General features: G+C 37.6%; 1 protein-coding gene and 1 non-coding gene across 3 annotated transcripts; one reads left to right on the forward strand and one right to left on the reverse strand.

Annotated features, from left to right (window-relative positions):
• On the forward strand, nt 1-27,646 carry MTO1 (mitochondrial tRNA translation optimization 1). Of its 2 annotated transcripts, XM_053914015.2 has the most exons (13): nt 1-345; nt 5,195-5,394; nt 5,477-5,594; nt 7,402-7,691; nt 9,424-9,536; nt 9,634-9,824; nt 10,307-10,437; nt 10,991-11,195; nt 11,299-11,470; nt 16,674-16,792; nt 19,295-19,455; nt 21,303-21,389; nt 26,412-27,646. In XM_053914015.2, exons 1-13 carry the CDS (start codon nt 129-131, stop codon nt 26,454-26,456), a joined length of 2,049 nt encoding a protein of 682 aa, XP_053769990.1. In that variant the 5' UTR covers nt 1-128; the 3' UTR covers nt 26,457-27,646. The 2 variants fall into 2 exon arrangements, with proteins under 2 accessions (XP_053769990.1, XP_053769989.1); XM_053914014.2 differs by lacking the exon at nt 26,412-27,646 and having other exon boundaries at nt 21,303-25,302.
• On the reverse strand, nt 6,766-6,901 carry LOC112319387 (small nucleolar RNA SNORA21). The gene has a single exon (XR_002976330.2). It is a non-coding gene; the product is annotated as a small nucleolar RNA SNORA21 (small nucleolar RNA).
• Nucleotides 27,647-27,730: the final 84 nt, after the last annotated feature.

Here is a 27,730-nt window from a genome sequence, read left to right on the forward strand (position 1 = left end):
GCGACGTGCGCTGCGCCGTGACATCAGAGCAAGATGGCTGCTCCCTGGAGATTTACTTTCACGCCCTAAAATTTTGCGCGTCGCCTGTGTCAGGTTTAAAGTCAGCCAGACTCTGCCTTTTTCCAACCATGTTCCCCCTCCGAGATTGTGCTCGCCGGATTGCGGCTTCTCTCACCCAACGACAGTTTCCCGTGGCCCGGTTCAGCGGTGACAGCGCTGCGCCCTGGACCCCGCGCTTCGACGTGGTTGTCATCGGCGGAGGACACGCCGGGACCGAGGCCGCCGCCGCTGCCGCTCGGTGCGGCTCCCGGACTCTGCTAATCACCCACCGCGTGGATACGATCGGTGAGGAGCGCGGGTGGAGTGGAGCTTAGCGTAGGACGCAAGCTGCAAATATAATCCCCTTCTTCCCTTCTCATGCCTGATGTGGATAACCTATTCCCTCTCCCCAGGCCAGTGAGAATCCTGGCGTCTGGTTTTAGCTGATTCGTGTCCCGCAGAATCAGGCGAGCCCCGGGCAGAAATCTTCTGCGGACAACGGATAGTGCTTCTGGGGACAAAAGTAGTTGCTTGGGGGATGTGGTGGGGCGGTGCCTTGGAAAGGGGGAAACTCGGAATACTGTAGTTACTGATGGCTTCTTATTTCATTGTTGCCATTTAACCTGAACTAGCTTGTTGCTTTGGATAAAGAGTAAATTAACATTATGAGTGATTGTTTATTAAATGACCATTATGTTTTTCTCGAGATTTTGTGAAGTGCTTTTGAAGAACGATGCTACCTTTTATTGCATTCTGAATTTCTACTGGATGCTTGTTCCCTAGTTTTGTGATTACGACTCGACAATATTTTGGAGGTTTTTTTGGCCCCTTATTAGGCAATGGTTGAACGGCGGCCATAATTTGCAGCAAGACCGCTCGCTTGCATCATAATAGATGCTAGCTAAACAGTATCTTGTAAATTATGGGTGCGCATGTCTTTCCTCCTGCATTTTGCTTGAGAGTGAACAGTAGTTAAAATATTAACTGTTTTAATAAAAAATTGTGAATAAGTCACATGTTTGTATACTGAAATACTTTTTAAAAATTGCCATCCAGATCGTAACAGTGGAGAAATATACACTGTTAACAGTGATTCATTTGGAGAGGAACTATGTGATTACCCAAAAGATTACACTTTGCTTATTACACAATATTGTTTATTGTACTACTTTTCAATAATAACAAAAGTCTAGTGAACAAAAAATTGTTATTGAACTAAGATGATCATTTGTACTTCTGTCGGGGATAAAGGGATTCTCATCAAAACTCATTCATATTGTCAACAAAATATGATACAAGTTTTAAAGTAAATACACCTCATAATAACATAGATGAGATTAGTAAATAACAATTTTATCTTAAAATCAAAGTTTCATTTTTAAGGTAATTTGATATAGTGGAGTATTAGGTATTTCTACTTGACCTCATAAAGATAGCTTTGGCTTAGGAGGTTTAACGTCTATAATAATACAGAATGCAAGAATTGTCCTGTTATGATTCAATCATATCGTTTGCCAAAATTGAAGTCAGAGGCAGAAAGTCCTCTATTTTATACCAACCTGGAAAATCATGATTTTTGGCAAACTAATTTTTTTGCTTTTCACAACAAAAAAAGACAAGACGTCTGAGCATGTTGACTCTCTGTTGTATCACCTTTGCATTTCATGGAGAATATTGTCCATTAAAGAGGTTGTTAGACTTTCTGAATTTTATTCTGGGCTCTCCTGTATATTATCTATGTGACCTTGGACTAAGGGACAATTTATTTAAGCCTCAGTTTCTTTCTCTACGAAATGGAAATAATAGTACCAACTTCATCAGGTTGCTGAAAGTTTAAGTCAGAAAATACATGCAACACATCTAGAACAGTGCCTGGCCCACGTGAAGTGGTCAGATGTTAACTTGTTTTACCATGAACTTTTCTACATAGCCGACTAAATTCTTTAGTACAGTGAAAAATGGACTGGTTTATATATTTGTACTACTATGTGCACCCCAAGTACTGGTACCACACTTGAGATATTAGTGGCCTCTAAGAGCACAGATGACCAATTGATCTTATTCCAACTGCAAAGGATTGGGAATGAAAGCTGGCTTCTTGGAGTTCTGTATTGAGAAAGATTTTGAGGACTAAGCAAAAGAGAATGACTTGTCCAACTTTTATGCCTGTAAGAAGAGTGTTCAACATTGATAATTATATTTCTTTGAGAAAAAGTTTTCAGCAATTTAAAAAGACAAGGATTTCTTTGCATTTGACTTTCACAAATATAAATTTTATAAGTAGGTTTATAATCTAGTACACTAACTCAATAAAGTACCTAGAAGTTGTCTAGTTTAGCAATATAATAAAGTGGTGGAATTTCAATAATTTACTCCTGGGGTTTTAGGGTTTTGTTTTGTTTTTCCTTCTGTGTATGAGAAGACTCATTTCTGGGGATCAAAGTTTGAAAAATGTCAGAAATTAGTGGGATTTAGAGAATTTTGAAAAATTAACTGATATGTAATGGAAGTTAAACGCAGAGTCATTTTTCCTGGCTAGGTAGCTCCATTGGTTAGAGCATCACCCTGATATGCCAAAATTGTAGGTTCGATCCCAGGTCGGCACATACAAGAATCAACCTTTGAATGTATATGAGTACATAGAATAACAAATCAATCTCTCTCTCCCTCTCCTTCTCCCTCTCCCTCTCTTCCTCATTCCTCCCTCCCTCTCATTCCTTCCCTCCTTCTCCCTCTCCCTTCCTCAGTCTCTCTAAAATCAATAAATTAAAAAAAAATTTTTTTAAGCTAAGTCATTTTCACGAATAGCAGTATCTAAAACAGGGATGGTCTAGGACGCAGAAACATAATTTAAATATGTGAAGCTAGATGGATATAAAACAACCTGGAGAACTGGGAACAGTGAGGAACTGGAAAATACATTCCCATTCATTGTTTTGTTTATTTTTTTAAAAAACCTTATGTGTACTGAGCAAAACATCACAGGCTATGACCTCTAACCTAAAGATACCTTCTTTCTCTAAAGATGAGAAGAGGATTACTTAAGAGTGGTACAGAGTAATAGGGGGAAAAAATCATACTTGGTGATATTCCACATTTCTGTATATTTATATTTTCATTACTTATTAACAAACAATTCAGATGTTTGGGGTGTGATCAAGTTATTGTATGTGGTGTTTTTGTCTAAACAAAAAGTCCTTGTCTGAAATATTTTTAGTTGATAAGATCTGGGAGAGAGGGATGTGTGTTTGTTGAGTTATAAAAAAGTTGTAAGATTGGACCCGAGTCACTAATTGGGAATGAATTACATTATTCTCAGTACTGATTTTTGGTATTTCTTTAATATAACAGTTTAACACTTATATATGAAAGAATATGTTGACTTAGAAACTCAGGAGTGCAAGTTGGTTGCTGTCATATACACTTGATAGGTACATATTCACTATGCTTATTGATTTTATACACAGTGTTTGGAACACTTTTCTAAGATACTCATGTAAGGATACTTTAGTGAATAGAATTTTACACATTTGAGAAAATAATTATAAGAATTTTTAATGGTGCTGGTGAAGGAAAATTATTTGCCATTTGAAATAAATGTAAAAAAAAGAAATTACATGAGTTTTTAAAAAGTATAGCTCAGAAGCAAAGAATATTTTACACTGACCTGGGAAATAAATTAAAACAATTATTAATAAATGTTATTTATTGCTTACTCTAGTCCAGACACTGCGCTAATTGCTTTATCTACACTGTCTCGTTTTACAACTAACAAATTCTTACTCAACTAGTTTGAACAAGAAGGAGAATTTCTTTTCTAACAAGAAGTCTGCAGGTAGATCAGCTCCGAGGTTGGTTAATTCAGCACTGTCACAACGCCCAGAGATTCCATTCCTGCCACATCGCCATTGCGGCACTCTTCAATGTCTTCACACTGGTTATCCTCACGACTGCAGAAGGCCTGTAGTAGTTCCAGGCGTTTCATCCAGATACCACACCTTTCAGCAGAAGAAGGGATATTTTCCCTTCTTGGCTCTTGAAAGAGGAGAGAAAAACAGCAACAAAAGCCTTCCTAGAGACTACCCCACCCCCCACCAGCCTAACTCCTCCTGACTTATTTCCTTCCACTAAACCAGCCCCTGGCAAGTAGGAATAGGATTACTGTATTTCCGTCAATAAAGATTCACCCTTAAACTGAGTTTAGGTCACAATCCCTAAACATAAAACCTCATAAAGAAGAGTGTTTACTTAAATAAAATTGTGATTATATACCAAAGGAAGGAGGGAAATAATCTACTACAGCCATCATCCCTGTTTTTAGAGTAGAAAAACAGAGGTACTAAAAATTAGATAACTTGCCCAAATCACAGAGGTTATAAATGCTAGATCTAGGGATTGAACCAGATCTCTCCCTCCCTCCCAATCCTGCTCCTAATCCCAGAACTATTCAGCCTCCCTGTGGAAACCATACAGTTGTTGGAGGGCTTAATGGCAGCTGCAGTGGAGGCACAGCTGTTGATAGAGATTTCCTACCCTCCTAAAACCTTCGAGGTAACCACATGAGTTTAGACCTCCATTTAAGACTAGGGGAATTTAAAGAAAAGTTATAAAATATGGTCTCTACTTTGAGGAAGCATACCATTTAATTTTTTCTGCAAAAAAAGCAAAAAAGAAAGCAGCAGATGGCATTTATAGAAGACATAATTGGTCATAAGGGTGAACCAGTGCCAAGGGACATTTTTTTAAGATACTTATTTATTTTTAGAGAGAGGGGAAGAGAGAGAGAAAGGGAGAGAAATATCGATGTGCAAGAGATACATCGATTGGTTGCCTCTCGTGGGACTTCTTAAAAGTATGCTTCATTTGGAAAGGTTTCATGAGGTAAGCATTTTAAAGGAAAAGGAAACCGAATGAAATAGTGAAAATACGCACCAAGGAAAAGATTGAGAGGAAACTATAGGCAGTGGTTTGCCTTCCAGAATGCCCGAAATAACTCTTTCATCCCTTTGGGACTTTGGAACTTTTAGTGTTTGTTGCAAATTTTTAATTTTTTTTTATCACACGAGATGATTCTAGTTACTTGTACAGACATTTCCCTATTAAAACGCTCACTATCACAAGGTGCTGATATATTTATTTTGCCTGTTTTCTTTAGGTCAGATGTCTTGTAATCCTTCCTTTGGTGGGATCGGAAAGGGGCATTTAATGAGGGAGGTTGATGCTTTGGATGGCCTGTGTTCCCGAATCTGTGACCAGTCTGGTGTACATTACAAAGTATTAAACCGGCGTAAGGGACCAGCTGTTTGGGGTCTGAGAGCTCAGATTGATAGGAAACTTTATAAACAGAACATGCAGGTAAGAATAGGTCACAAAAACTGGAGAGATTGATTGTGGTGGTTGTTAAACTGTTGTTTCAAGTTGCATTCTCTTTTGACAGAAAGAAATCCTAAATACACCACTGCTCACTGTTCAGGAGGGAGCTGTAGAGGATCTTATTCTCACGGAGCCAGAACCTGAGCACACTGGGAAATGCCGAGTCAGGGGTGTTGTTTTGGGTATGTACTAGTTCTGCACAGTAATAACAGCATCAGACTCCGTGCAAGCAATTTATTTTGGAGCAGAGTATGGAGAAGTTTTACCTATTCTAGGAAATGTTATGTTTTCATGGATGAGGAAAATTGTATAAAAAAATCACAATTCTCCTTTCATTTTGGCCTTTGCAAAGCTTAAATTATGGGCTTATCTGTACATGTTTAGAATGCATCACCTGTCTTTTTCTGTTTTGCTTTTTATTTTTCCTCGTTTTGACAACGCTCTAACCAACTGAGCTACTCAGCCAGAGCTAATGAATGATTTTTGAAGTTTCCTTCTGATCTCTGTATTATTTTCTCCAGATTTCTTTATTTTCTTTGTTCATTTGGGCTCGTTACTTTCATGTATATGCCTTTCTTCAAGTGTCCGGGGAACTTTGGTTGTCTCTTTAGAATTTTCAAAATGAGGCACTAACACACTAATTGGAAGGTTTGTGAGTGCACAGTTAATTTTATTGCTTGGCTGACTCTCTACTCCGGTGATTAGGGATCGAACTGGACTTTTTGCTGGGGAACTCACAAATATCAGTGTCTCTTAGTTCTCATAATGCCGGCTGACATTTTGGGAACAAAATGGTGAGAGGAGCTATGATGGAGAATGTCACCATTTAAAATACAGATCTTGACTTAATTTCCCTGTTATAAAATTAATTTGTATTATAGATTTATTAATTTTTTGGATGGGGAATACATATACAGGCTAAACAGTTTAAAGGGGACAGAGAATGTAGTGACAAGGTGGTCTCTCTCTCATCTTGTCCCCCAGCCAAGCAGTTTTCTTCTTCAGGAGCATTCCGAGTTTCTTGTGTCGTCTTTCTATCTGTGTGTGTACATGTATCTTCATACGTGTGTGTATGTGTGCGTTCACATAGCAGCATGTTATACACACCGTTCTGTACTTTTATTTTAACCGCTCAGTTTGGTGTTTGCTATTTGGGAGCTATTTTTCTTTTTAAATGCTTGTGTTTTTGTTCTGGTGATTACATTAGTAACTATGATTTTATATAATAAGCTTAATCTTCTCTTTCTTCTGTCAATGAACAGTCACTAAATTAGTTTTATATTCATTTCCTTTTTTCTCTCCTGTCTCCTATCTCCTTCAGATTTTTCTTTCTTTTTTTTTCTTTTCTTCTTCCCTTGTCACACCACCAATTGAAGCGAAACAACACGACATGCTGCCACTTCACCCAAAAGCGGTGTTTTTACTCTGCCCTTTCTGGACGGCTCAGTGGGTCATTACCGAAAGGCCCAATGAGTGCTTTTAAAGGGGTTCTCCATCAGATTTAATGATTATATTGTGTGTAGACTTTTGTAACTTTGTTTATGCTTATGTTACTTAATTTCATATCTTGAAATGCTATTTTTACCCTGTCTATATTTTACATGCTCAGTAATATAATATTTTATTATAGTACAATGTACATAAAATAAAATTTGCCATTTTAGCCATTTTTAAGTGTACAATTGTGTGCCATTAAGTACATCTACAATGCTGTACAGCTCTCACCACTATCCATTTCCAGAACTTTCTAACCCTAAATTGAAACTCTGTGCCCATTAAACAGTAACTCCCCATGACCCACAGAATAATCAAGCTCCCAGCTTTCTCGGATCTAGAGATTGATAAAATACAGGCTTCTTACTCATGTAAAGTTATTTCTCAAGTTTCTAAAGAAAAAGTTTTTCTGTAGTTCTAATGTAAAATAGTCACATTCTAATTCGATCCACGGTAATAATTAGAACAGGCTTTCCACTCTTTTCTGTCCTTCAGTGGATGGAAGGAAAGTATATGCGGACAGCGTGATTCTGACTACTGGGACATTTCTGAGAGGCATGATTGTGATTGGATTGGAGATGCATCCAGCAGGACGTTTGGGGGATCAGCCTTCCGTAGGCTTGGCTCAGACTCTAGAGAAGTTGGGGTTTGTGGTGGGAAGATTGAAGACTGGGACTCCACCCCGGATTGCCAAAGAGTCAATTAATTTCAGCATTCTAAACAAGCAGACACCAGATAACCCACCCATACCATTCAGCTTTATTAATGAAACAGTGTGGATTAAGGTAAGATAATTTACGAAAATCTGTATTTACAACTAAATATTGGCTACTTACAGCAGGATATAGCCTAAGCCTGCCTTCTTAGTTTCCTTCCTTCCTTCCTTCCTCCCTCCCTTCCTCCCAGGAGCCTCCCTTTCTCGGTAATAATTCACTTTACATTACTATTACTTAGGGTTCAAAATAAATGATCTTTAAAAGGATTAGCTAATTTGGCTGATTGGGTCATTTTACTCTATGCTCTTAAATTTCATTACTTCAATAACTTTGCCTATTTACACTTTTGGAAACAATCTCAGACCTATAGAAAAGTTGCAAGACAATTAAAACAATCTCTTATAAACCATTAAAATTCACCCATTGTTAATATTTGACCATATTTCTATCTTTCTCTAGTTACATATATAGTATAAAACAGTAGTATACAAATTTCTTCTCCTTTTTTGTCGGAAACATTTGAGAGGAAGTTGCAAAGATCATGACCCTTTACCCCTAAATACTTCAGTCTGTATCTCAGCTAAGCATGAAAACATCCTCTTCCATAATCTCAATGCAGTGATGAATTTAGGGAATTTAACTTTGATGCAATAGTGTTATCTAATACAAAGTCCATGGTCGGATTTTGCCAATTGTCCCAATGTTGTCCTTTAGAGCAACCTTTCTTTTCTCATCTAGGATCATACATTGCATTTAATTATCATTTCTCTTTAATCTGAAACAGTTTTTTAGTTTTTCATGATACTGAAATTTTTTTAAGAGTATAGGTTACTCTGCCTGTCTTTTAAGTATTTAACAAAAAGTATATTGTGTTTTTAGAATTGAGGACTAATAATTTAAGGTTCTGGTTTCTTGTGTTACCCTAATGAGGGGCTTCAAATGTTGTTTTTTTGAAGTCACTTTAATATTTTTACTTTGGGAAAATATAGATTGTGATGGTATTTTCTTGGTATGTATATTTTAATCTTTTATATAAAATTTTAAGTTTACAGAAACTAGAAGATATAGTATAATGAATCTCTATGTGTCCCAATACCCAGCTTCAATAAATAACATTTTTTATCATTCTGGTTTTGTCTTTCATCAATACTTTCTTCTTGATGAGTTTAAGCAACAGTCTAAGACATCACACCATCTCACGTATAAATACTTTGGTATCTGTCTTTAACAGATAACAAAGTTGTAATTATTAACCACAATACCATTATTGCACCCAGCGAAACATAATTTCATAACATCGTCCACAACTCAGTGTTTTAGTGTTTTTCTTTTACAGTTGTTTTAAACTGTTTATGTAAAATGTTTACCTTTATTTTAAATGTTCCTTTATAGTTGTTTTATTTAAACCAGGAATCAAATTAGGTTCATACATTGCATTAGATGCTATTATTTATAATAGTTCCCCCTCTCTTATTTTTATTTTTTGACATTTATATGTGGAAGAAATAGTAATTTGTTCTCTTGATCCAACATTTTAGATTTGTCTGACTTCATCCCTCTGGTGCCTTAAATATGTTTCTCCAACCTCTGTATTTCTGTAAACTGTTAGACTTAGAGGCTTGCTTACATTTAGGTTCATCCTTTGGGTTGTTTTTGGCAAGAATGTTTCATAAGTAGTACTTGGCATTATGCATAGATTTAATGTCTTTAAAAGTAAGTTCATATTTTGTGTGCAACTTATTTGAATAAGAGGCAAACTAGTAGAGAGGCAAAAGTGTTATAACTGATTCATGTGTTTTAGCCAGAAGATCAGCTGCCGTGTTACTTAACTCACACCAACCCTAGAGTGGATGAGATTGTCCTCGAGAACCTGCACCTTAACAGTCACGTTAAAGAAACTACAAGAGGACCTCGGTAAGGACAAAATATCACTGCTCAATGACTTCAAGGAGCAATGCCAGCCCTCTTTTGTTTGTTTCATTAAATTTTTTATTTCCATGTCCTCTTCTAGATACTGTCCCTCCATTGAATCAAAGGTTTTGCGTTTTCCAAACCGTGTACATCAGGTTTGGTTGGAACCTGAAGGAATAGATTCTGACCTCATTTACCCCCAAGGGTTATCTGTGACACTACCAGCTGAATTACAAGAGAAAATGATCACATGCATCAGAGGCTTGGAGAAAGCTAAGATGATCCAGCCAGGTACAGAGAATCACCCCTGCCCTTTAGCATGAGCTCAGCATTGCCTTAGCAGACAGTGAGAAGATCTTAGCTACAGTCATGGTTGCTTAGCACCTCACAAGACAAAGCCCAACATCTGTGCATTTAAAATAGTCTTCATTTTTGCTCAGACTGGTGCGGCTCAGTGGACTGGGCAGCCTCCTGCAAACCAAAGGGTTGCAGGCTCAATTCCCCGTCAGGGCACATGCCTGCGTTGCGGGCCAGGTCCCTGGTTGGGAGCGTGTGACAAGCAACCAATTGATGCTTCTCCAGCAATTCAATGTTTCTTTCCCTCTCTCCCTCCCATCCCCTCTCTCTAAAAATAAATAAATAAAATCTTTAAAGGAATAAAAATAAAATAGTCTTCATTTTTGAAGAGCATTGAATGATAATCTTTGCATCTTTACCTGAAGGCAAATCCAGCTCTGTTTTTACTTACCTTGTGTCACTTACTCTTTGGTCAGGCTATGGTGTTCAGTATGATTACTTAGACCCCCGTCAGATCACTCCTTCCCTTGAGACTCACTTGGTGCAACGGCTCTTCTTCGCTGGACAGATAAACGGCACTACTGGTTATGAGGAAGCTGCAGCTCAAGTAAGAGTTTGTTCAAACACTAATGTAAACAGAAAGGGACTGTGTAACTGGTGTTCCTCCTTCTAACGCTGCATAACTATGTAGATCTTAGATACAACTCATAACGAACAGGAGACTTCTGTTCCAGGGTCTATGGAGATGGCTACTGTATGCAATAGGATTTAAAAACACTTGTGGCTTTATTACTCTTTTAAAATGACTATTGAAAATGATCACATATTATTCTTTTTAAGTGGGAAGTTATATTGTTTTTGCTTGTAAGTGGGAATAAGCTAGAAAAGTTTTATAGGTAGATTTTTATATAAAAAGTGTTATCTCATCTAGGCCTTTCAGGAATGTATTTTGAAAATAATGAATCATAGCATTGTAAAGTGGTACATTACCCACTTACTGTATTCTGAACAAGGTTCAGATTTTCTGCGTCTATTCTATCCCTTCTGGGCAGTTCCAGCTTTCTTACTGCCTCTTGTGGTTTTTTCCAGACAGTGTTCTGAATGGGATAGTTCTCTGTTCAGTGTGTAATGGCCTTTTAAACATTTCAGTCCTCTTATAGGGTGTGATAGCTGGAATCAACGCAAGTCTTCGGGTCAGACGCAAGCCTCCTTTTGTCGTGAGCCGAACGGAAGGCTACATAGGAGTCTTGATCGACGACCTCACCACACTGGGCACCAATGAACCATACCGAATGTTTACCAGCCGCGCGGAGTTCCGTCTGTCACTGCGCCCTGATAATGCTGACAGCCGCCTCACGTTCCGAGGTGACTCCACTGAATCCGCCAACCAGGTTTACTCTTCTTTCAAGCCTCTCTCATTATAGTCTCTCAAACCTCTCTCATCATATTCCCTCCTGCACTCTTTTAGGGTATAAGGAAGCTGGCTGTGTGTCCCAACAAAGATATGAAAGGGCTTCTTGGATGAAGTCTTCTATACGAGAATGCATTTCTATGCTAAAATCCATTGAGTTTTCAAGTTCTAAATGGAAAAAGTTAATTCCAGAGGCTTCTATAAGTATGGATAAAACTGTGCCTCTCAGGTATGCATTTTTAATATAAACCTTTCTTACTTTTTACAGAAAAATGAGATCATTTCAGAGACACAATACTTGTAGACTCCCTAGCTACTCACTTTAAAGGAAGCTTGCTTTTGGCTTCTTTTTAAATTCCTTTAGCTATAACTTATCTTTTTATTCGTATTAAAAATATTTATGATTCTAAATTATTATTTTTTACACTATATACAAGTTTTTTGGCTTCCATTGAGTTCTTCTGGCTTTGCTAAGATTTAGAGGGTGCAGACCAAGAAATATAGCTATCTGCTTGCTTTCTTTTACAGGCATGCAGCAAGCAGGGTGGTCTCACCTTGTCTGTGAGCTGTATAGCAAGGAAACTTCTTTGATTAAGCAAAGTGTTATAAATTCTTTGGATTTACCTGATGTGTCCCTTGTTACATATTAGGAGGGAGTTGTCCTTGTTTTTATCACTCTGGTTATAGGGACTTTTAAAGGATTTTAAAATAGAGCTTTCAGATTCAGAGATATGTTCCTAAGGACCTTGAATGAAAAGTTCACCAATTTGACACTGATTTTTCCCAATTAAAAAAAAAAAAAACAGTAAGCTAATAAGGAAGGGGGGTGGTTCTCAGGAGGTGTAAATACACAATTGTTTTAGCTTAAAAGTACATATGGGGCACTGGTCTTGAAGCTGTGTTTCCAATATATATTTTTCCCATTTTTTTAACTTTTATTTTCCTTGTGAGGGATTTTGTGGACTTAAAGGTATATTCATTTTAATGCTGCGTACCCACATTTTTTGTCTCTCATCTTTCCAAATGCTGTCTCTTCATTAACAGCCTGGCAAAACTTGTCCTTGTTCAGCTTTCATCTCCACATGCTACTGGTGTAAGCAACTTATAGTTGTAATTCACTCAATGTTTCAGCTGTTTAAATTTAGGAGGGTTCACATTACTTCAAACTTTGCATGAAGAATTTATCACATTATGCTTTGTTTTGATCAAATATTGCACTATTTCAAACCTATATAATTAGAATTTGCATTAAATGTCACTAATATATAGTGAGGTCATGGTGAAAGCAGGGGAAGTGGTTGTTTTCAACTCAGTTTAAAATGCTAATTGATCATTTAAAAATATGTAAAAGGCTACAACCAAAGCTACTTTAACCAGCATAGCAAGGCCATCATTTAAAATCAAAGAAGAAATAAGGAGCTTCCCAGAAAAGAAAAAGCTAAAGGAGTTTGTTAACACCAAACCAGTATAGCAACACATGTTACAGGGCTTGCTTTAAGAAGAAGAAAAAAGAGGGAAAAAATACCCAGGGGAAAACAGTCTAACAATAAAAGGACACTGCATACATATCTATCAATAATCACCTTAAATGTAAATGGCTAAATGCTCCAACCAAAAGACAGAGGGTAGCTGAATGGATAAGAAAATGAGCCACATATATGTTGCCTCCAAGAGACCCAGCTCAGATTGAAAAATACACACAGACTAAAACTGAAGTGATGGAAAAAAAAAGATATTTCATGCAAATGTACAGGGAAAAAAAGCTGAGGTAGCAATACTTATATCCGACAAAATAGACTTTAAAACCAAGGCTATAGTTAGAGACAAAGAAGAACACTACATAATGATAAAGGGACAATCCGACCAGAGGATGTAACCCTAGTAAACATTTACGCACCCAACATAGGAGCACCTCAATATGTAAAGCAAATCTTGATGGGCACAAAGGGAGAGATCAGGAATACAGTCGGAGCTGGGGATTTAACACCCTCTGACTTCAGTGGATAGATCATGTAGACAAGAAATCAACAAGACAGCGAGCAGTCTTAAACGACACACTAGATCCAGTGGATTTAATTGATGCCTTCAGAGCATTTCATCCCAAACCAGCAAAATATACTTTTCAAGTGGAACATTTTCTAGGATAGACCACATGTTTGGATACTAAACAAGTCTCAATAAATTTAAGAAGATTGAAATCGCATCAAGCATCTTCTCTCACCACAAAGCTATGAAACAAGAAACACTGAATCACAGGAACACTGAAAGGCACACAAAGACATGGAAGCTAGATAACTTGTTATAAAATGAATGGGTGGACAACTAGAGCAAGGAAGAAATCAAAGATACCTTGAAACAAGTGAAAACGAGGACACAACAATCTAAAATCTGTGGGACACTGGGAAAGCAATCCTAAGAGGGAAATTCATAGCATTATAGGCCTATCTCATAAAACAAGAGAGCACTCCAATGAATAATCTGGCTTTACACTTCAAGGAACTTGAACAACAAACAAAGCCCAAAGTGAGAAGAGAGGAAATAATAAAGATCAAAGCAGAAATAATTGAATTAGAGCCTAAAAAAATGATGCGAAAGATCAATGAATCCAAGAGCTGCTTCCTGGAAAAGATAAACAAGACAGATAACTTTTAAACAGACTCATTAAGAAAAAGAGGGAGAGGACCCAAATATATAAAATCAGAAATGAGGGAGGAGAAATAACTGACACCAAAGAAATAGAAAGGATTGTAAGAAAATATTATGAGTAACTGTATGCCAACAAATTGGACAACTTGGATGAAACGGATCAATTTCTAGAAACATGCAACCTTCCAAACTAAATCAAGAAGAATCACAGAATCTGAATAGACATTAATCCTAGTGAAATTAAAGCACTAATCAAAAAACTCCCAGCAAACAAAAGCCCTGGACTAGATGGCTTCACAGGTGAATTTTACCAAACATTCTGAGAACTAACACCTCTTCTCAAACTATTTCAAAAAAATTAAAGAGAAGAGAAGGCTCCCAAGCTCATTTTATGAGGCCAGCATTATCCTAATTCCAAAACCAGATAAAACACACTACAAAAAAGGAAAATGATAGGCCAATATCCCTGATGAACATAGACACTAAAATCTTCAACAAAATATAGCAAACGTAATACACAATGCATCAAAAAAATCATACAGCATGATTGAGTGGGATTTATTCCAGTAATGAAAGGTTAGTACAACATTTGCAAATCAATGTGATTCACCACATACACAAATGAAGAATAAAAACCATATTCATTTCAATAGATTCATAAAGAGGAGGCATCCATTTCTGATAAAAACTCTTAGCAAAGTGGGATTAGAGGGAACGTACCTAAACATAATAAAGGCCACGTATGACAAGCGCACTGCCAGTACTCAACAGGCAATAAACTACAAGTGTTCCCCTTCGAGCGGACTGGGAAGTCCGCTTTCAACTCTTCTTGTTCAACCTAGTACTGGAAGTCCTGGCCACAGCAATCAGATGAGAAGGAGAAATAAATGGCATCCAAATTGGAAAAGAAGAAGTAAAACTGTCTTTATTTGCAGATGACATGATACTGTACATAGAGAACCCCAAAGATTCCACCAAGAAACTACTAGAACTGATAAATGAATTCAGCAAAGTAGGATACAAAATTAATATCCAGAAATCAGTTGTATTTCTTATATGCCAATAATGAACTAACAGGGAAATTAAGAAGACAATCCCATTCACAATTGCTTCAAAAAGAATAAAATAGCTAGGAATAAATCTAACCAAAGATATAAAAGACCTGTTCTCAAAAAAACAAAATGTGTAAAAGACGGCTGTCAATTTTATGTTTTTACCAAACTTACCCCATGATAGCTATTTTGTTAAGGTGATTTTCCTTTTTAAAGTAATTTAGCCAAATGCTTTTCTTTTTAATTCAGGGTTTCCCTTTAGGAGGAAGCAAGCAGGGTCCCGGTCTCCATATTTGATTTCAGCAGACTAAAACTTATTTATTTTTTCCTACTTAAATTTTTTTTTATATTTTGATTACAGTTGACATCTATATAAAGCTAAAAAAATAGAAAGTTGGTAAAATCCTTTGGTTGCTTTTACTCCCTATATGCCAGGCTCTGTGCTAAGCACTGACAAGATGAAGCAGACTTTTGACCAGACTTTCAGCCCTTTTAAGCAGAGAGACGCACGGGTGCCTGTACACACTCGTTTCCTGTCCGGGCCACACAGAAACCCACTGATATGTTACTTAGCTCAGACATTCTGTGTCTTCTAGTAAAGTACGAGAACTTGTCTTCTCTGTGCCAGACCTCTGTACTCAGAGGCTCATGCTTCATTCAAAGCATGTCTTGAAGTTTGGACCTAGAGCAGCTCTGAGCCTTGTAAACAAATGATATGCTATTTTTTTTTTTTAAATAAATCAGATGGTCAGGGGCTTTTCTTCAAGGTCTCCATCCGCTAGATTCCAAGGCAACTCTTTTCTTAGTTTGTTATTAGGTGGTGTGTTCCTCTATGTTCTATAATTTTTTTAAATCAACCACCATTACCCTTTTGGAGCTTAGGGTCCTGTGATTTCAATATAGCTTATCTGATGCGGCCTCTGTAGTTAAGACGTCAAGTTCCTTGTGAGGAGAGAATTTCTGGCCTTTCTTGGAGCTGGCTTTCTGAGGAATAGATGAATCCAACATCTGCAGAGGGTGGGAATGCATGACTGTGATAACGGAATGAGCCAGAAAGAAGGTTCACCCTCTGGTAGGAGGCCTGGAAAGACTTGGAACCCCTACATGGGCAGATCTGACTTTCTGTTGACTTGATAGTTAATTGGTTTAATTGGTTTTGGGTAGACAGAATTTATCAAAAGGCAATCCATTAAAAGAAGGAAAGATCAAAGTAAATAAAAATAAAATGAATTAAGGCAGTAAAGGCAGCCAAAGGGAAAGGCAATAAATATAGGGAAACTATACAGATCAGAGAGGCCTGTGAGAACCAAACAAAAAGAAAGGGAAACTGCAGAATATTTTGTAGTCTTGGAGAAAGCAGGAGAACTTCAGCTGGTTCCCATCACGCAAAAAGATGACCCATTAATAGAACATGGGCTTACGTGGCTATGGCTTAGATGTAAATTCTTAGCGGAATTCAGTGAAACCCTTGTTATCAGAGGATATTCTGTTCTTACAAGAAAGGACAACCTTTACCAACAACTCATTTCTCATGATGAAGGAAGGGAGTTGGGGAGAATCACACCTATCTTACTGAGGTTCTCCTGAGGTGCAGATGCTGCTGCATTTGTTCACTGTACTTGGAGAAAATTAGCTATTATATACTCTGAGATTATTCTTTCCAAGGAATTCTGATGTTAATCTGTCTTATGTGATATGCAGCCCTACGTTAATGAAATGTTTGTGTGTTTGCAGAGCTCTAGATGTTCTGAAGTATGAGGAAGTGGACATGGCGTTATTGGCCAAGGCTGTCCCAGAGCCCTTGAAGAAGTACACTGAATGTAGAGAGCTAGCCGAAAGACTGAAAATAGAAGGTAGAAAACACATTTTTTACCTAAGATGCCTATGTACTCTCTTTACCATTTGTACAAATTGTGAGTGGACGGCAGATCCATTAAGAGCTCTGTTTTGAGAGGAGCCATCCTGGCCACAGGGCCAGCAGAGTCTTACGTGCTGTGCTAAGTGGGTTCCCAGACTAGGAGCATTGCAACCCACGGGGGCTCGTTAGGCATGCTGCATCTCAGGCTCCACCCCAGACGCACTGAGTGAGCCTCTGCATTTTGGCAAGATGCCCAGGTGTTAATGTGCACATTTCAAGTTTAGGAACTGCTACTGTAAAGCTGTCCTTTAAAAAAAAAAAATTTATTTTTTTAACTTCCTTTTACGGTTTCCCTATATAATGTTAGAATGGGAAAAATATACTGTTTGGCTTTCACAATGTACTGGAATGCTCTACCACTAACAGATACGTACTCTGCATCAGGAGAGAAATGCAGATCTGCCCTGTACATTACAGCACATGGTGCAGCCTCACGCACTCCGGGTCAGTGTATTGACCTCCGAAGCCACAGACGACTTTGCAGTTTTACTGCATTTTCTAAAAGTTTTTCATTATAAAAAATTCCAAACATAAAAATATTGAGAATAAGATCATTTTTGCTATTTTGATAGAGGATGTTTTTTCCTGGAATGGAAAATTATGCAGAGCAAAAGCCAGGGAACAGAATGAGGTAGGGAGAAAAGTAGGAAAACTTGGATGATGCTGTGCTATTTAAACAGGAAAGGACCTGAAGCTCCTTGGGGCCCTGTGGGGGCGGTAAGAACGCTACATTCCTTCCAGCAGTGGCACTTTCTGTTAGTTCCAGGGAGCTCTGTCACCTTGCTATGCTTTGGCCACATTTACAGGATGACCCAAATGGTGCCTGCCATCCCACCGTGCAAGTTAACAAAAGTCGAGCAACAAAAAGAAACCCACCTAAACTCTAGAATCACTCTTAGTAGTACACTAATGTGTAAGAAGCAGTGTTGACCTTTTATTTCAGTATCATTATTTCTCTATTAAATAAAAATTACTTTATTGAACATGTAGGATCTGGGAAAGGTGATTTAATTCCATGTTTTAAACCTGGTTTGTAATTTAATTTGGCCAATAAATCACCAGTTCAGGTTAATCAGAATAATCCAGAATAATTACCTTTAACTTGTTTGTAAATATAGATGCTAATTTATATCCATGGCTTAAAAGAAACCACACTGGGTTAAAATGTAACACATATCAGTAGTTTTCAAATCACTTCTCAGACCCTCCACTGGACAGCAAGTTTCTGGAGGGAAGAAATCAATTTCAGATTCTATCTCTCATGTTTTGCTCTATACATGCTTGAAAGATTACATAAATATACTTTTAACATATATACACAACTATATATACATACAAACACAAAAACTTTATCTCCTCATTTATATTCCATGATCCCCTGCGGAATCTATTCATGGGTCATAAAATTGTATTAAATTACAATTTGTTGTGCTGGATTGTTACATCATGATGTTGTATTAAGCCCTTTCCGTGCATTATTTCATTTGGTACTTACAACTGTCCTGTGAAAGATAGGTGTTAGTATTAGTACAGATTAGTGGTAACTTGCCCAAGAACACATGACTGGTAGGTGGCAGAGCTGGGATTTGAACCTAGCTTGTCTGACTGTAAGGCCTGAGCACCTCAAAACTACCCTTTGTTGCCATAACGATTATCAGAAGTTATCACAGTGAGCCCTTAAAATTTCTAGATAAAGAAACTAAGGCCCAGAAGGATAATGACATGCCCATAGTCAGAGGATTATTCATTGGTAGAGCTCAGAGCTGAGATTTTCTGGCTGCCACTCAAGTGACTGAGGCAGGTGTTACCAGACCCTTCAGGGAAGACTGGCTTTCTTGAACAGGACCGAATGACCACCTCAATTTAGGTTTTAAATAGGTTTTGAATTAATTTTTCTAAGAACAGAATGCTTTAGTTACAAAATAATGGCCAAATTATCTTTCTAACTTTACTTCTGAATAAAACCTTAGTTAAATTCCTTGAATTATGTATTATCATCTAAGAAGCCTTAAACTTTTTAAAATTATAGCTTATATGTTCATAATTCAGAAAACCTTTTTCTTGAAGAAACATCTGATCTTTAGAACTTAAAATTCAAACCCACAGCCTATTAAGGGATGTTCCACCAAAATGCGCACTGAAAGGAATGCATTTTCTTTTCTTACTGTTAATTTTCCAAATCTTTGAAGTGGAAAGGCCAGGCAGTGAACTACCAGGCAGCATGCTGCAGTTAATATGTAAGACACTCCCTCTTTCCTTTAGCTTCAGTTTCCTCATCTGGGAAAGGGAACCCATCCCCGACCTATGTCATGGTGTTGAGATAAGTGTTGAAGGAGATAATAATGTATGCAAAAGCTTTTTGTAAATTGTAGGAAGCTATAAAAATGTAAGTTGATATATTCTGAGTATCATAACATATATTAATTTTGTTCACCAGCCACTTATGAATCAGTATTGTTCCATCAGCAACAAGAAATAAAGAACATCCAGCGTGATGAAGCTCTCCAGCTGCCAAAAGACCTAGATTATTTGACCCTCAGGGGTGTGTCTTTGTCCTGTGAAGTTCGAGAGAAGCTGCATTTCAGTCGTCCGCAGACGGTAGGAACAGGGTATAAATTAAGAGCCAGTACTTTAATTTTTTAAATCTGGAGTTACTATGGCCATATAATTAATATTTTATTTCATCATAACAAACTTAACCTTTTATTTTCAGAATCTCTCTCTATGACAGATGTCAGTATATTTTTATGAGAGATGAAAAGGCTTAGTGTAAATAAATAACCAGAAGTCAATTTGGTGGTTTTCAAATCACTATTTGGATCTCTGTCTAGGGTTCAATAGTGTGGCCTTGGGGCTACTAGGAGAAAGAGGGGAACCAAAGAGTCCCCCCTCCATGCTTTAGCCTGTGTGTGTGTGCATGTGTGCACATGCATGAACACACATCTGTAAGCAGTGTGTAGTGTGAACTTCTAATAAAGTAGCTAAAGACTGATAGGCTGTATGTATTGATTCTAAGATGTACATTTTAACGTCTCTGAAACTGATTTGTACCTTGAAAATTGGTGGTGCCTCAGTGCTTAATGAGCAGTGTTTGTGTTTAGTAGCAGTAGTTCATAAAATAATTGAGCATTTAACAAAATACGGTTTGTAAAAATTTCTTTTAGTGATTTTTAAAGGGAGGAGTGATTTCATCACATATGTTGTTCTTAGGGATAGTCATCATGGAAACCAGGCAAACAAACCTTAAATTTTATAACTGCGTATGTCCTGTTCATTTTGGGTTATGTTTTTATGGATAGTCATAGGCTGCACTGCCCAGGATTATGGCCAGTAGCCAAGTAGACCATTTACATTAATTAAAATTAAATAAAATTTAAATTCAGTTCTTCAGTCATTTTAGCCCCATTTCAGGAGCCAAGTAGTCACATGTGGCTAGTGGTTACCATGTGCAACAGTGCCAATGTTATAGGAAGTTTCCATCATCGCAGAAATTCAGTAGGACGGCACTGGTCATCACGTTCACAGCCCCTCGTCCGCAGTTCTAAACTACGAAAAACCCTGTGGAATGTCTGTTGCAGACTCGTTTGTGGTGAAACTGACCTGAACTGGTATGTGGCTATTTAGTCCTTATGCCACTTAGAGTTAATATTCATATATCTCACTGTAAAAATACAACACAGAAATATTAACATTAATTATATGGTGCTGCCCAACACACTGCTGGGGATGTTACATTAGGGTTTCTTTTCTTTCTTTCTTTTTTTTTTAGATTTTATTTATTTATGTTTAGAGAAAGAGGGGGAGAGAAACATCGAACAATTGCTTCTCATATGTACCCCAACTGGGGACTGACCCTGCAACCCAGGCATGTGCCTGACCAGGGATCAAACAGGCAACCTTTTGCTTTGCCTGATAACACCCAGCCAACTCAGTCACAGTGATCAGGGCTGTTAACTTTTTTTTTTTTTAGATTTTATTTATTTCTTTTTTTAGAGAGAGGGGAAGGGAAGGGGAAAGAGAGGGAGAGAAACATCACCGTGTGGTTGCCTCTCACGTGCCCCCCACTGAGGACCTGGCCTGCAAACCAGGCATGTGCCCTGACTGGGAATCGAACCAGCAACTCTTTGGTTTGCAAGCCTGCACTCAATCCACTGAGCCACACTAGCCAGGGCACATTATTTTAATAAAAAGAAAAAGTAGGCTCTAACATCTGTTAGTTATGTGATCTTGGACAAGTCAATTTAATATCTCTAAGCTTCAATTTTCCTGTTTTTTTAAAATGAAGATATTAATAACAATCACATTTTCTTTATAGAGTTATTTTGAAAACGCATATAAGATAGTAGTTTTGAAAAAATTTTATAAATTGTAATATACAAATTGCTATTGGGAGGGAAATGTTGACACAGCTCACTTTATGTTTCTTTTTGTGGCTTTCATTCTAGATTGGGGCTGCTAGTCGTGTACCTGGAGTGACACCTGCTGCCATCATCAATCTGCTCAGATTTGTGAAGACCGCTCAGCGAAGACAGGCAGCCATGACTGAGTTGCCCAAAACTGACCAGTGCTTGTGTGACACAGAGAATCTTGAAGAGCGACATTTATAGCTTTCTAGTCAAGGAAAACCTTTAGTTAATATAAGTATATTGATAGGAGATAAATATTTCTATATAGCACCTGTTAAAATAACCTTATTAGTTATTACAGGTTTGTCATTAATTTATGAAGAAGACAGAGTATCATTGTGCTTTTTGTATATCTGAAAAAATAAACTCTTAATTTATACTCTTTCTCTTAGGTGCTCTAATACTATGAGGCTATTAATATAAGTTTGTGCACAGTTCGTTAAAGAGAGACATAGTGTACCTAAAACTGAAGCTGAGAAAAAAGCTTGCAATTTGCCCCTTCATAAAGACTTTGTCCATTAAATGTACCAAATTAAAAGTCTTATCATTCAGTTTGTTTTGAAAGTTAGTGGTCTTCTGCTTCTTTATGCTAGGTTAGGAGGTGATTTCAGAGCCCTCCAATTTTTATAGGTAAAAATTTGAAACTATACAAAATTATGCAAGGTCATTCAGCTAATTTCCAATATTGGAATATGGAGGGTGAAAGCTGACTTCTAAAACTTATGTACTTCTACAGGAAATCCTTACCAGTAATTGTCTTTGAACTAATGAATGTTCATTAATCCCTATAGAATAGAAGGACTGGAAATCATGGTTTCCTGTCATCCACAATGTGGAAAATTTCTTGGTAACCTGGTTAAGGCAGAATAAAGTAAAGGAAGGGAGAAGAAAGTAAAGGTAGTTATTTTATATCATACAATGTCTTTTTTATGAAACTGTCATGGCCACAATTTCTTAACATTGAAGACAAATCTGTAGTAATTGGTGACTAGTGTTCCCATGTTTTCAAGTCAGAATTGACAGAGAAATCAGAACGATGTTGGCATTCCCCTTCCCCTCCAGGACTTGCCATGTAGACCCAGGGTGAGGGTGGGATGACCAGCTGGGCCCTTCGGCTGGCTCCTTAGACAGCTTTCTGGAGAGGCTACAGGATGAACACAGCCAAGTGGGTCAGAAGGCCCTGCTTGTCCCTGGAAATGCCCACTCAGATCTCCCATCAGCCTAGAGACACTCCCATGTCAGCTTCAGGCCACAGCAGATGACTAGGTTCTAAGAAACTGGAAGTCACTTTGACTATACCTCTAGGTGTTAAGCCTGATCATTAGTTAAGGGAGCCAAACATCTTGCTATAATTGTATATGGCCACTTGGATAGAGCTCCGTTTTCATGGATTTGTGTCATCTAATGTTAGTCTTTGCATAAAGCAGTCAGGTTCAGGAGCAAGTAAAAAGTACTTGTAATGCTGGATTATTTAGCAGTGATGAATTCTTTTTGATACTTGATGTAGTAATTTCAAAAAGTGGTAACTTTTAGTTATAGGAGAATTAGTTATCTGGGCAGAATTCTTACTGCAGAGATGATATTGATTATACTAATGCATTATATTTTTTTCTGTAATTTTTTTATTGTTCAATTACAGTTCTCCCCATTTTTCCCCCATTACTCTCCCCCTGCTCTACCCACCACCCTGCATTGTATTTTTTTAAAGAAGGTGTCATATGGTAATTGGTTAGCTCTAGAAAGGAAACCACTGTTTGAACTTGTTTTTCGGATTAAATACAATAGTAGAAGCAGTGAATGGAGTGCGTAGTGAATGGAATATAACAAAAATTTATTTTGAGGAAATAGAAAGTTTCTAAATGCTTTGATAGATTTTTGACAGCTGCAGTTTGGGGCTAATGACATTACACATAAAAAGAAATTTACCTTTTGTAATGCAATTGCATTACAATAGTAACCACTGAAAAATGTTCAACAAGCCCTGACAGGTATGGCTCAGTGAATTGAGAGCCAGCCTGCGAACCAAAGGGTTGCTGGTTCGATTCCCAGTCAGGACACATGCCTGGGTTGCAGGCCAGGTCCCCAGTAGCAGGCGCGTGAGATGCAACCACACATTGATGTTTCTCTCCCTCTCTTTCTCCCTTTCTCTCTCTCTCAAAATAAATAAAATCTTTTTCAAAAAAGAAAAATGTTCAATGACAAACATTGTTATATGTTCTGACATGTAGTTTAGGATATGAAACCTCTTTAAATCTACAATTTCAAGTAACATGTTAACTTACACAAAACTACCTGACTTGAAAGAATATTTTGAAACAGTCCACTCTCTGGTGCTGCTAACCAGAGTGCTGCAGGCTGGATGCCCTAGGAAAAAGCTAAGAATGCAGCCTCAGGCCAGTCACTTCACAGAAGAACCCCAGCAGTGACAGTACTCAGCCTCCAACAGAAGCAGCCACACTCGTGATTTCCTCTACCCACCACAGACCACATTGCCTAGTAAAAGCTAGGACTAAAGTTCATTTCAACAGAAACACCAAAATAAAAAGAGGAAACAGCTAGGAAACATTAGCATTTGTGAAGTTACTGGGGGTGGAGGGAGGATAAAGATAGGGACCTATGCTAAATTAAACCATCGCTGCCTTGAATTATAAAGTTCCCTTATAGCCAAGAGTTTGGATTTTAGTTCCGATTGTTTTAAAGTATTTTGTCATTTTTGAGTTTCAACCTACATTGGAAGAGCCATGAGTTTACTTCAGAAATCGGAACTTTGAGAAAAATGCCCTGTCCAAGAGAAGTGGTCAGAAATACCAGGGAAGCCACCAAAAGCGACTATAGAGACTCCTTTGGGGCTGGCAGAGCTGCTAGTGCTGGAAGGCACGCAGTGAAGATAAACTGCTTCCTTTAGGCTCCCCCTTCACAGTCCTCCTAAAGTTGCACTTCACTCCACTCCACCTTAATTTTTAGTACCTCTCTTACCTTAACTGTGTAACCAGGTAAAAGCTTCTTGAGTGCAGGCAATGCCATAGTTGTGGGCACTTAGGACTTGTTTTTTGAGAGAATGAATGAATATTACTAAATGCAAGAGATGGCAAAACTAAAACAGCTGAATAAACAATAAAAATATGACACAGATACTAAAAACTACATACTTTTGTGTCTGCCCTTCTTTTTCTCCATAGCTCTTCCATCTTCACCCTCTCTACAGCTTCATTTCCTCCCTATCTTCAAACACTGTCCCTGCTTTCCAAAGCTCCTAATGTAATAGTAAAGCTTAGTTCTATGATATTTATATATTTAATTTTATTTTACTTAAGCATATTTTTAGTATTTCCCAACCTAAAGGCCAGATGAAAGATGCAACAGTAAAAAGAATTCATGGAATGGAAGAAAATATTTGCAAATCATATACCTAACAAGTGGTTACTATTTAGAATATAAAGACTCCTATAACTCAACCAAAAAAACAAAAAAACAATTTAAAAAGTGGGCAAAGGAGTGAATAGCCATTTCTCCAAAGAAGTTACATAAATGGCCAATAACCACATGAAAAGATGCTCAACTATTGCGACTCACTAGGAAAATGCCCATCAAAACCACAGTGGGATGCCATCTCACACCTATGAGGACGGTTATTATCCAACAGTAAATAACAAGTGTTGGCAAGGCTGTAGAAAAATTGGAACCATCAGGTACTATTGGTGGAAATGTAAAATGGTACAGCAGCTATATAAAACAGTATGACAGTTCCCTCAAAAATCAGAATTACTATTTGATCCAACAATTCCACTCCTAGTTATATACTCAAAAGGATTGAAATCAGGCTCTCGAAGACCCTTGAACAAGGTCATGTTCATAGTAGCATTATTGACAGTAGCCAAAAGGTGGGAGCAAACTAAGTGCTCATTGACAGATGCACAGATTAAGAAAATATATAAATAAAATGGAGTATTTTTCAGCCTTGAAAAGGAAGGGGATTCTGACACACATTACAACAGGGATGAGCTTGGAGGACACATTTTGCTAAGTGAAATAAAGCCGTCACAAATGGACAAATATTGGGTGATTTCATGCATATGGGGTACCTGCAGTATCTAGTGTAGAAGAGTGCTTGCCAGGAGTTGGGGGGAGGGAGGAACGGGGACTTTACAATTCAGTGGGCACAGAGGTCAGTTTTGCACGGTGATAAGTGCTCTGGAGGAGGACGGTGCTGATGGCTGCACAGCAATGTGCATGTACTTAATGCCATTCTATGCTTAAACATGGCTAGGCTGCTAAGTTTTATGTTGTGTGTATTTTACCACAAATTTTTTAAAGCCAAATGAATTAATTTGTATATATATCACACAGCTCCAAAATCCATTTGGTTTATTTATTGATAATTCATCCACCTCTTCTAAAAATGTAGGTGAGACATTTTAAAGAAAACAGAACAATTCAAAATTAAAGATCAGCTGAGTAAAAAGGAGATTATGCTTAAATGTCAAATTCTAACTAATTGCTCCTCTGACTGGTGTGGCTCAGTGGGTTGGGTATTGCGCCACACACTGAAGGGTTGCCAGTTCGACTCCTGGTTGGGGCATGTCAGTTGGGGTGCTACAACCAATGTTTCTCTTCCTCTTTCCTTTCCCCACTCTCTCTAAAAATAAATAAATATTTAATTAAAAATATTTAATATATTATTATACATATATTAAAGAGAGAGTGGGGAAAGGAGGGAAAAAGAGAGGTAGGGAAACATCAATGTGAGAGAGAAACATGAATCAGTTACCTCTAGTATGAGCCCCACCAGGGGCTGAACCCACAAACCAGGCATGGGTCCTGACTGGGAATTGAACTGGTGACCTTTCACTTCACAGGACAATAAATGAATAAATAAATAAATGTAAAGTAAAATCAAAGTTCTAGCTGAGAGCTTCCTGGGTGTGATACAGTTCTGTCTCATCAAGCAGACTGGGAAAAAAACTTTTTCCTATTACTAAAATCTAAAAGCAATTTATCACACAATCCCTTAGGGAAAACAGGGCTTTTATTAGTGATTTTATAAAAGATGAAAGTAGCTACTATTGTTTGCTGTGTACCAGATAAGAAGAAATTGCTTTACGTGAATTATTGCACTTAACCTCATGATCAAAATTTTCCTCCTTCTAGAGACAAGGGAAACAAGATTTGGAGATACTAAGTAGCTTCCTATGATGAACACTGCTAGTTGTCTTCCCAGTACCACTGTCTTGTCCACTGCCCTCTGCCTTGCTGAAAGATCCGTGATTTGGTCTACTCCTCCTTGAAGCCCAGAAGCTAAATCTTCCTTTAAACGAGTCTTGGTCATTGCAGTCCTCCCAGCATTTGGCCTAGACCTGAGGCTGGTGTGAAACTGACCCAGTGAATTAATTGTAAAGGGGGTCCTCCGGGTGGCTTCTTTGCCATTAAAAAGGGCACCTCTTTCACGTGATGAAAATGTTCTGAAATTACATTGTGGTGATGGTTGCACTTTTCTGTGAATATACTAAATACCGTTGAATTGTACACTTTCAAAAGGTGAATTTTCTTGTATGATGTATATCAATAAGCTATTATTGATACTAAAAACAAAAACTAAAGGAATGTATGATTGGCAAGCTCTTGAGCAATGATTCTTAAATCTGATTGGACATCAGAATTCCCAATAGAGCATATTAAAGTAGATGGCAAAGCATTATCACAAGCAATTCTGATTCAGCTGGCCTGGAAAGGTCTTGGCATCTGTGTTTAACAAGCTCCATAGGTTATTCTGATGCCCAGCCAATTGTGAGAACCACTAGCATGCCTCAATAAATATCCATCGTCTCAGCTGCTTTTGGCAGAAGCTAAATTGCAATTAATTTTATAGTGTGTGCTGGCTCAGGAACCCAGAAAATCAATAATGTGTATGTGCGGAAATCTGAACTTGCATTCTATTACAGAAATTCAAGTCTAATGAAAAGCCACTCCATATTCAAAAAAGAGGACGAGATTTTTTTTAATGTAAACTTTGGGCCACTTGAATGCCTGCCTGGACAAGTATACACCGAAGTGTAAGTACTATTCTCTGAAACTTGTTTCAGTAATTTATATACACATTTTATTTCACCAACTTTAAGATGCATATATTTCCATATATTTTCATCTCTAAATTGGTGTATGCCCTATAACCATGTCCTAGTATCTTACAATTATAGTTGGCAGCATTTGTCTCTTCCAATTGCAAGTGTCCTAGATGTGATGAAATAGTGTGTATTTATTTATACTGTGTTGCAATAGAAAATAGATTTCTTACTGTGGATCCTAGTAAAAAATGTTTGAATAAAACAAATCTGATTGAATAGCACTACTGCCTGATGGGAAAACTCCAATACATGAGGATTCTTTTACATCTGTGTACTCCTCAAATGAAGACTTTTTTTTATTAATTTTTAGTTACTCAATTACAGTTGTATGCCTTTTCTCCCCAT

Source organism: Desmodus rotundus, chromosome 11, assembly GCF_022682495.2.
Source record: "Desmodus rotundus isolate HL8 chromosome 11, HLdesRot8A.1, whole genome shotgun sequence".
NCBI lineage: Eukaryota > Metazoa > Chordata > Mammalia > Chiroptera > Phyllostomidae > Desmodus > Desmodus rotundus.